This window comes from Salvia hispanica, chromosome 6 (genome assembly GCF_023119035.1).
Source record: "Salvia hispanica cultivar TCC Black 2014 chromosome 6, UniMelb_Shisp_WGS_1.0, whole genome shotgun sequence".
Classification (NCBI taxonomy): Eukaryota; Viridiplantae; Streptophyta; class Magnoliopsida; order Lamiales; family Lamiaceae; genus Salvia; species Salvia hispanica.
In genome coordinates this window covers 11,781,734-11,792,314 of record NC_062970.1, presented here as the reverse complement: position 1 = coordinate 11,792,314, position 10,581 = coordinate 11,781,734, and the positions used below count along the sequence as shown (strand labels likewise).

The following is a 10,581-nucleotide window of genomic DNA, read 5'->3' as shown; positions in this document are numbered from 1 at the left end:
CATTTTGGGCCAACGGCTATTCTATAGTGTTTACTTTTTTGCGCTGAAATTTGAATAATAGGGGTTGTTAATCTAAAAAACAAACAAGTGTAACGGGAGATTCAATATCGAGAACAGAAAAACAGATATCTGAAAGTCGTGCAAAACACTTTCAGATCAAATCAATTTCGGTGGTTCTACCAAAGTTATTTGATCGGATAAAATTCAGAGAATACAGAACATTCAGATGTGTATATCGAGAGATTATGAACCAGGAGACTTGATCGGATTTTGAAGAAGATGAACCGATGCAGCTATTGACGAAACAGTGCATCCGTTGGGATTTAACTGAAAATAACTGATTTTCAAAAAGGTTTCGAAATTGCAAATTAGTCCTTCGATTTTCAGAAATTACATTTTCGGATGAATTTCTGAAACAGCTCGACCCCAGCCAGGGGCTGCCGCCCCTTGGACCCCGCCACACCGGGGGCGCTGCCCCCGGACCCCCGCTCATCTGTTTAGGGGCTTCGCCCCTAACATCATAATGAATTCAAATAAGCGTGCACTCCGCACCTCCATACTTAAATGATGTATCATTATAACAATAACCGATCAATCAAGTTAATCCAATTACACTAAAATATCCAACATTATGTTGCCCAGAAAAAATATCTTGGTATGCCCTTATAACAAAATTAATGTCGACAAAATGAATTTCAGATAAATCTAATCTCGAATTAGCAGAATTATCGTGGACTTAAAAAAATGAATACAATCATTATTTTCTTTTACTTCTTTGATGATCCAAATTTAAGTACTACTTCCTACGTTCATTAAGAATAAAATATTTGCTTTACGACATGAATTTTATATAGTATTGTGTTGGAAGACATTAAAAATAGAATAAAATAAGAGGTTTGAAAAAATTTAAAAGAAATTGTTTTTATTTCAAAAAATATTTCATCTTAAATAGAATAATTCAAAAAAAGTTTATTTTTAGTGATACAAAGAAAGTATTTAATTAATAAATTTTTGTCCTTATAAGGCAAGAATCCATACGTTGTAGTATAATAAACAATTGCTTATTATACTAACCATTCTAACGGCACACTCTTATGTTAAAAAACTCACTTCACTCTCTTTCTCTCTCACTCTCACTCTACAAACAACGCCTAAATCCCCCATAAACAATTGAATTACGTCGAAATGGCCACCGAAAATCCCCAGATTGATTCGGGGCGGGCCGAAATCGACACTTCGGCGCCGTTCGAATCGGTGAAGGAGGCGGCGAACCGCTTCGGCGGCATCGGATTTTGGAAACCCAATTCTCATAAACATTCCTCCCAGGTTCTCTTCTTTTCTTTATTCTTCTTTTTCTAGCAATTATATTTCATGAATTTAACTGAATTGACAAATGCAACTCAGTTTTTTTATTATTCTGAAAATTAGTGAGCTTCTTTGGATAAAATACTCTTTGAAATAACAAATGCAGCTCAAAGATTTCAACTTTTTCTGAAAAGTTTTGGTTAGTAATTAGAATGGCAATTGCAACTCATAGATTTGATTTTTTTTTAATTACTACTTAAATTCATGTCCAAATTTGATGACGTTGTTGCTTCTTGATTCATGGTGATTATTGAGTTATTTAAAGAAATTAAATGCATCGACACTATTCAAGTTGCTGAAAAGTTAAGCCCCTTTACCACTTTTTCCATTTTTAAAGTAGGATTAATTTGCTTCACCAAAACTGCAACTGCAGAATGTGCCACTTTATTGGTTGTGGGGACAATCCATTAGCACATTGTTTGAAAATAATGCAATAAAGTTTCTGCAGTTTCTTGCAAGTAAATTTTGAATCTTTAAAGAATATTATGACTAAATTCGTTGCTCTATGCTTTAGTAATAGGGTGATGCTTCCATTCTGTTGCTATTTTTGAATGTCATAAAAAATCTTCAAGTCTAGTTTCCAATTTGGTTCTTGCAATGTTGATTGATTATAAGTTTTGTGAATGGCAGCATGAGAGAGAAGTGGTTGTTGATGTTGTCAATTTGGAGGAACAAACGGCACAACTTGAAAGAGATCTTTTTATGAAGGAGAGGGAGACACTCGATGTCTTGAAGGAACTTGAAACGACCAAGAACGTAGTTGAGGAGTTGAAACTGAAGCTACAGAAGGAGACGTCCGAGATCAATGCAGAATCAACTAGTGAAGCGAAGAATCGAGCTGTTGAAGTGCCTGGACAGGAAGGAAAATACAAAAACGATGAGAATGGTATTGGTGGTGTGGACTTGTGCCCCTCGGAAGCTCCCGGTTTCATTCTCTTGGAGCTGAAACAGGCAAAGCTGAACCTAATGCGGACGACCACTGATCTTGCTGACATCAGAGATGCAGTTGATGCATACAGCAAGAAAATCGAGAGGGAGAGGGCGTCCCTTGAGAGGACCCGTCAGAGGCTGTCTTCAAAAACTTTGAGAATCTCGTGTTTTGAAGAGGAGCTGCACCAGAAGAGACAGAAGCTCGAGGAGGTCATAGATGGCGACGTTCATGACCCCATAAACATCATGCAGAAGCTGAGCTCGGAGACGGATCAGTTCAAGAAGGTTGGGGAGGCTGCTAGGACACAAATCCAAAGGGCGTTGTCTGAGATTGAGCAAACCAAGGCTTGGATTAGGACAGCAGAGGTCAGGCTGATAGCGGCCAAGAAGATGAAACAAGCTGCACGAGCGTCTGAAGCTGTTGCTTTTGCTGAAATGAAGGCGCTCTCCTGCTCTGATGTAACCCTCACGTTCGAGGAATACTCCTCCTTGGTCTCCAAAGCGCAAGAAGCTGACTCGGCCAGCAAGGGCAGTGTCACAGGAACAATGCTCCTAGTTGAGGAAGCATACGCGTCGAAGACAGAAATCTTGAAAAAAGTCGAGGAAGCAACAGGGGAAGTGAAGACAAGCAAGAAGGCTTTGGAAGAGGCACTGAGCCGAGTGGAGACAGCCAATCAAGGGAAGCTAGCAGTGGAGGAGGCGCTTCGCATGTGGAAATCAGAGCATGGCCTCAAACAGCGCTCTGTCAACAACTCCACCAAGTTCAAGAATCCGTCGCTGAGGAGGAAAGACTCCTACCGTCTGGATGTCAACGGTGTGGGACAAGTCAGCAATGGGCTCAAGCAGGTGCCGAGGCCGACTCCCTCAATTTCAGATACTGAGCAGGAAACTGCTGCTGACTGAGGACTACAAGAATGGAGTGCAAGCCGGGAAACGCAAGGTTTCACTAGGGCAAATGCTGAGCAAGCCAAGTAGTAATCAGAATTCTGCAAGGAAATGTGGGAAGGAAAACAAAGAAGTGGCTACAAAGAGGAAGAAGTTTGGGTTTGCTCGGATCTCCCTCCTAATGGCCAAGCAAAGCAAGAAGAAGAAGGGCAACGGAGCTGCAGGTTCGATGCGTCAAGGCTGCGTGTGATCGGTATGCTCCGATGATCATGGGCGAGCAACTAACTTAGTGTGGCTATTGATATGTATGAAATAGTTAGGGAAAGTGTGTATGGGTTTTTAGGTAATCTGTGATTGAATATTTGATTGTATGGCATCACTGATACATATATTCCTGGTGACTATATATTTTTTATTATTATTTTTGTTGCTTATTTAGAACTTCGAAAAACAATACTCCATATGTTCCTTGTTAATAGAGACATTTTTTTTCGGCATGGAGTTTAAGAATATTGTGTTAAATAGATGTTGAAATAAAGTAAGAGAGAACAAAGTAGGAGGGATGAAGAGAGAATAAAATAGGAGAGAAAGTTATTTTTTGCCAAAAATAGAAATAACTCAATTAACTTAAAACTTCCCACCATAGAAAAATGACCCTATTAATCAATCTTTGTTTTGTAGTACATACGTAGTGTCCTTAACTACGTTAGTTTTGCAAGAGTATGAAATATTTGTCATTTTAATAAGTTCGGTTGACTCTAGCAAGGCCTATAACATTAGAAATTCTAATTAAAAATCAACTTTTTGTCCTTTTCCATTAGAATATTGTTGGACCTACCATTATACTCCATCTGTTCCGCCACAATTGAGATATTTTTTTTCGCCACATCAATTTAAAAAATATTGTTTATTGTGTTAAGTGAAGATATAATAAAGTAAAATAGAGAATAAAGTAGAGCGAATAAAGTAAGAAAAAAAATATATAAAATAGAAAATATATTAATCATTATGATATAGGAAAATGATTCAACTATAATCAGAGACGGACCCAGGTGGGGTCGGCCGACCCCACCGTGGGTCCATGAATGCCACCAGAATATACTAGATTTCGTCGGCCGATCTCGCAACAGCCCGCCTCCGACCCCACGGCCAACGCCTCCACGAAAGATAAACGAAAAAAGTGTTGAAAACTGGGATTGTAGAGAGAGAGAGAGAGAGAGAGAGAGAGAGAGAGAGAGAGAGAGAGAGAGAGAGAGAGAGAGAGAGAGAGAGAGAGAGAGAGAGAGAGAGAGAGAGAGAGAGAGAGAGAGAGAGAGAGAGAGAGAGAGAGAGAGAGAGAGAGAGAGAGAGAGAGAGAGAGAGAGAGAGAGAGAGAGAGAGAGAGAGAGAGAGAGAGAGAGAGAGAGAGAGAGAGAGAGAGAGAGAGAGAGAGAGAGAGAGAGAGAGAGAGAGTGTGTTTTGAGAGATATACAATTAAATTATCAATATGGATTAAAATTGAGAGGAGATGAAATTTTTTGAAAAAAAGTTCAACAAGATAACTATGAGTCTCTGCTGCTCTGCATAGAAATGTGGGGATGAAGATGGATCGTAGTTTGTGCAATATTATTGTGTGGTGAATTAAAAATGAAATGGGACTTTATTAGGTAAATTACTTATTTTAGAAGATACTAAAAGAATTGTAATGCATTTTTTCAAAAATATTACTAGCACTTAAATACTATCTATATTTTTAAGTAATTATTATTTAAATATTATACTCCATACATTAAATAATTTTTAAATAATTATTATACTCCATATTATTTAAGTATTCAGTATATCCGACCCCACGAGTTATATATCCTGGGCCCGTCATCGACTATAATGAAACCCCAAAATGAAAAAATGATGCAATATGATGGAATGAAGGAAGTATAATTTGGGGTATTGGACGGAAATAACATGAACTTTGACCGAAAATCGGTATTTCTCACAATCTTTAAACTTGGTCTGTAAAATCATTAACTTATGTTTTTGCGCGAACTTCTCACAATTTTTGGTTTTAGCCAAATAAAAAAAGATATGTTCAAATTGAAACATATGTGGCAAACGAGCAAATCAATAGCATTAGAAGCGAAGCGTGACATGGATGTTATGTGATGTACATATTTGGAAGAAAAGATTTAGATTTGTCTTGAATGGGGAACGACTGGAGCTGGTAAGTGTCAATTCTCTAACCATTATCATGAAGAAAAACATGGAGGATCCACGACTTGCTACCATTGAAGATGAGAAAGTTTTTAGAGGGCCGATAACAGTCTCCTGGAAGCCCCCTCCGCCGAGTATATTGAAACTAAATACTGACGCATCATTGGAGAGAAAATCAGGACAAGCATTTGGTGGTAGCATGATTCGGGAAGATACATGGCAATGGAGACATGGATTTGTCTTTGGAACTAGATGTTGGCATATTACGAAGAAAAGGTGTGGTTTTGTCTTGAATGGGGAACGACTGGACCCGGTAAGTGTCAGCTCTCTAGCCATTACCATGGCAAAAAATATTCCTTCCGTCCGCAAAATATTGTCTATGTTTGACTCGGCACGAGTTTTAAGAAATGTGAAGAAAAGTGAGTGAAAAAGTTAGTGGAATGTAGGCCCCACATTTATATATTAGTTTTATAATAGAATGTGAGTGTAATGAGTTAGTGGAAAGTGAGGTCCATTTACCAAAAAAGAAAAAAAAAATAAAGTGGACAACATTTCACGGACGGACCAACAAAACTGGACAACATTTCACGGACGGAGGGAGTATTGAAGATGCATGACTGGCTACCATAGTAAATCAGAAAGTTCCTAGCAAACCCCCTCCACCGAGTATATTGAAACTAAATATTGATGCATCATTGGAGAGTGAATCGAAACAAGCGTTTGGTAGTGGCATGATTCTGGATGATATAGGGCAATGTAGACATGGATTTGTCGTAAATATCGGTGTATGTTCTTTTGCTGAAATTTGGTGTATTTCCATGGGTTAGAGCTTGCGAAGACACTTGAACAAGAGTGTTGGAGGCGGAGAGCGATAACTCTGTAGCGGTTACTATGATATTGGTAAAGTTTAAGGTGTTTGTTAGTTGCAAGGCTGTAGTGGGAAGAATTTGTAAATTAATCTCAGAGTTTGAGCAGTGTTGCGCCATGTGCATCGTGAGGGGAATTTTGCGATAACTTTTTATCAGACCATGTCTACAGCTTTGCTCAGGGGGTGCATGCTTTGGATCAACCACCACTAGGTCTTAATATTTGGCTCCTTCATGATAGATTAGGCATTTCGTATTGTCATTAGTTTATTTTCAATTATTTACAAAAAATAAAAGATAAAGAGTCAAAACAACATCGTTTTACATAATTTGCAAAATAATATAAATACTCCCTCCATCCCAAGATAGTTGATCCGTATACCTTTTCTCTCTACTATTTTACTCTTTCTTTCTCTCCCATAATTTACTCTCTCTCCTACTTTATATCCACCCCATTTTAACTTTTAAAATATCAATTTGTTAAATCTCGTGTCCAAAAAAATCATCAACTACCTTCGGACGAGTTACAAGATATATTCCAAAATAATATAAATACTCCCAAGATAGTTGATCCGTATACCCTTTTCACTATTTTATTTTACTCTTTCTCTCTCTCATAATTTACTCTCTCTCCTACTTTATATCCACCCCATTTTAACTTTTAAAATATCAATTTGTTAAATCTCGTGTCCAAAAAACTCATCAACTACCTTGGGACAAGTTACAAGATATATTCCAAATGGTGCCAAAAAACTCATCAACTACCTTGGGACAAGTTACAAGATATATTCCAAATGGTGCTGGAGTTAACTAGAAGATTCACACCGCCCAAATCTCCAACGACTCCCTGTATTAGCGGGGACTCGCCCTAATCTCTGATGCTCTCCATAATTGTCCGAATATCTGGTGGCTTCCAGTTTCATATCTATTTTCAGTTTACATATTATCAAAGAAGAGAACTTTGCCATCGTCAACTCGTCATAGAGATTTGATATTAGCTCTATAGAGTCTTATTCCATCCAAAAACACCTCTTAGTACCAAAAAATAGGACAATTTCCTGCCATTGGATATACTCCATCCGTCCCATGTTACTTGCCCTGTTGTTTTTCGGCTCATCACAAACTCCTTACACTATTTATAGTTAAAGTTAGAATTAATGCATTTAATTAATATGTTAGATGAAGTAAGAGCTCATTTATTAAATGATGTCTCATTACACTTAAAATTCTAATTTAATTATACTAAAAAATAATCCTAAATTTACGGCCTAAAATGAAAAGTGTGAGTAACATGGGACGGAGGGAGTAGTAAATAACGGACATGATTGATTCTAATTTGTGACCATTTGGAGGCATAATTAGAAAGAATTCGGTCATTATAAGGGTATTTTGGTTACTAACAATAAAAGAGTCATTTGACCAACTGCATTGCATTCATTATGCTCAATTAACGGGATCAATTATACACACTTTCCAAAGCAGACTCTCCATATTCTTGTGCCACCTAAAAACATGCAAGATAGAAACTTTTGACGGACGATTCATCACAATCTCCTTGACACAAAATCCTACTTTGCCAACGCTACTCTCCAACGATTCGCCAACACTACTTTCTGATGATTTGAATCTGGACATCGTCGGTAACAATGGTTGAAACTCGGGGGTCTGCAACATCAAGCAAAGAGGGGAGAGGTGAGTAAGGGATTTGCTTGGGTGTTTTCTTTTCCCAAATTGGTACAATGCTGAAAACTAATCTGGTTGCCAAGATTTATACTAGTTTATGAAAGATCTACAGAGAAGAGGAAGACTGAAGCAAAAAGGGAGCCCACAAAAGGTATTATTTGGTTCATATTGTTGAACCCTTATGTCTACAAATTGCATGCTTTAAGCCATTGCGGATACGAACCAGTCATGATGTAATTGAATTGTTGGAAGTGTGAAATTGTTCGAAGTTGTGGGTCATTAGTTGTTTGGAGGAAGTGGGTGTTGATAAAACAGAACAACCCAAATTACATACAAATGAGAAAAAATATTTTCTGCATAAATCATGTTGAATTATAGTGTGGAGTAGTGATAAGATAGAGCATCCCCTAATTTTTTTTAAAATTCTGATTATTGTTCAAAGCTGTTATGCATCGAAAGCCACCTTTAAAGAGCAATGCTGAGGGACACAACGTTATCAAACCAAACTCGTCAACAGCTGACGGTCATGCATCTGCTGACAATTTGAACAAGGACAAAGAATAAAATTCTTAATCAATACTGTGCTCTGCAATGACATAAATGGCATCTTAGTTAAACTGTAGTCCATCAAGAAAAAACCAATATGCTAGTATACGATCAAAATAAGATGGTTTACATATTGGGAATTTGTTTGAGTCAGATTAAATTATGCTGACATAAAAGTTCCCATCGAATGACATGTGTGGCATTTAATTTGTTTAGCGTTTTATTATTCCTTTAATTTGAGTTTTATAACTACCAGATTAGGAAAAATGGCGAAATAAGAAACCTTAATTTATGATGGGCGTTACTCGAAGACAATATATGCAGTACTTGACATAAATTGCAATGTTATATGGAATGTTTATTTCCAAATATAATTTTGTTGCTATAAACATGCTTATACTGTAAATGATTTACAAGTTTAGTGTGTTGATTATGCTCGAAAATGAATCTGATGAAGATTGTGTGCTGTCAGGGCAAGTTGTGAAGGAGTTGGCTCGAAAGGGTCTAGCATTGGAAGGTGCAGATACTAGGAGCAAGTGTACAACACAAAATGTGAAGAATCCGTTGTCATTGAATGCGTTGCATGCAATTTCAATAAGTAAATGGGCAGAAGCAACAAAGAGATCAAAACTAATCGGTGGTACAGTTGGAAGCAAAGGTACTATATGAGGAGTTATATGAGTTAGTTCCTGAAAACACCTTAAGCACGTCTAAAAATCTGTGTTTTTCAGATGTGGACAAGGAAGCAAGTGCCAAGAAAACTACAGGTTGTGGTGTTGAGCACGAAAAGAATAGTTCTGATAGCATCCCTGAACAAACACGAGTGCTAACAAAGAAGGTATTTAGGTTATTAGCATGAACAATAATTTACTAAATTTGCATACATTTGTAGCCATATAATTTAAATTTATACATGTTGGTTGATGTTGATTTGTAGATGTAAACTGTTGAAGATATGACTGTCAAGAAAGCTAATAACAAGGGGTCCTATTGTATGTCTTGTATGGTATAAGAATGATCTATCTATGACTTAATTCAAAATTTTTGTATACTTTGAATAGACCGTCACAAAAGGTATTTTGGCGACATAAATCTAGTTTGACCAATATGTTGATACTAATTGACGTACTTCACTAGTCTCAATTGATGGTTGTTGTTTCTTTGTTGGACCACTTTTTTTTTTAGATGTTGGTGATAAAATAGATGGAGGTAAGGCTATCGGTGAAGCTTCTGAGAAGGGGTCCTCCGGTATGTCTGGTATGATATAGAAATTATTTACTTCTGACATATTCCAATATTATGACAACAACTAAATTCAACGACTATTGTATTCTAAAAAGGTACAAAGCGTCCACGTGAAGATGTTCTAGATCAAATTGCTAGCCCAATGAGCAAGATCAATGAAAAAAGAGGAAAAAGAAAGGTTATTGTCCATAATGATACAAGTGAGAGTGTAGTTGCAACAGAAGTCAAAAAGGGTAAAAAGAAAAAGGAGTTTGAAACAATGAAGTTCAAGATTAATCCTACTTACATTATAAAAGGTGATGCAGTCGTTAAACGAGCGACAACGTGCAACAGTAGATGAAATGGGCTTTGGGTAGCTAATACATTTTGGTATAACTAAAATTCCTGGAAAAATGGCATACGATCTTCTTGTGGAAACAGAGGTTGTCTTTATCAAAGAACTAACAGGAAAGTCTCTAAAGTATGCTGGAACCCAATACTGTCATGATCGAAATATTTTAAAAAAACCAATCGGTGTCTTCAAGTTCATATTCCTCCATAATCTTATGCCAAGTGTCTTCAAACTCGGTGGGTTCAATCAACTCGGACTAGACACATGAGTTTAACTCCTTAAAATCTGCATTACCAAGCAATGATTTTGGGACCTTCTCAGCAACTTTTGTCATGATGTGCCACATACACCATCTATAACGTGTGTTCACAAGGACCTCCTCGACAACAACCTTCATTCCCAGGTCTTGATCAGTAATGATCAATTTCGGAGCTACACCATGCACTTTACAAACTGCCGGAATAGCTAGGAGAAAGACTCTGCACTCTTACTACAAAGTAGAATAGCACCAAATGTCAGAGTACCTACAAAAATGATTCT

At 37.3% G+C, this 10,581-nt stretch overlaps 1 protein-coding gene and 1 pseudogene across 5 annotated transcripts; both read left to right on the top strand.

Annotated features, from left to right (window-relative positions):
* The first annotated feature begins 1,097 nt into the window (after positions 1–1,097).
* On the top strand, positions 1,098–3,634 carry LOC125193229 (annotated as a pseudogene).
* Positions 3,635–7,784: 4,150 nt separating this feature from the next.
* Positions 7,785–10,092, top strand: LOC125191854. Of its 5 annotated transcripts, none has more exons than XR_007171267.1 (6): positions 7,785–7,928; positions 8,014–8,070; positions 8,938–9,123; positions 9,197–9,303; positions 9,651–9,722; positions 9,806–10,092. XR_007171267.1 is itself a non-coding variant. In XM_048089281.1 (6 exons), exons 1-5 carry the CDS (start codon positions 7,883–7,885, stop codon positions 9,666–9,668), a joined length of 414 nt encoding a protein of 137 aa, XP_047945238.1. In that variant the 5' UTR covers positions 7,785–7,882; the 3' UTR covers positions 9,669–9,713; positions 9,806–10,092. The 5 variants fall into 5 exon arrangements, 4 of the variants coding, with proteins under 4 accessions (XP_047945238.1, XP_047945237.1, XP_047945239.1 ...); XM_048089281.1 differs by having other exon boundaries at positions 9,651–9,713; XM_048089280.1 differs by having other exon boundaries at positions 9,651–10,092.
* Positions 10,093–10,581: the final 489 nt, after the last annotated feature.

What these genes read in the sequence shown, in the direction of transcription:
- LOC125191854 (XM_048089279.1), top strand. Translation starts at nt 7,883, where the DNA reads ATGGTTGAAACTCGGGGGTCTGCAACATCAAGCAAAGAGGGGAGAG. An exon ending in AAAAAGGGAGCCCACAAAAG is followed by an intron (nt 8,071 to 8,937) that starts GTATTATTTGGT and finishes GTGTGCTGTCAG; the next exon opens with GGCAAGTTGTGAAGGAGTTG. An exon ending in TGGTACAGTTGGAAGCAAAG is followed by an intron (nt 9,124 to 9,196) that starts GTACTATATGAG and finishes TGTGTTTTTCAG; the next exon opens with ATGTGGACAAGGAAGCAAGT.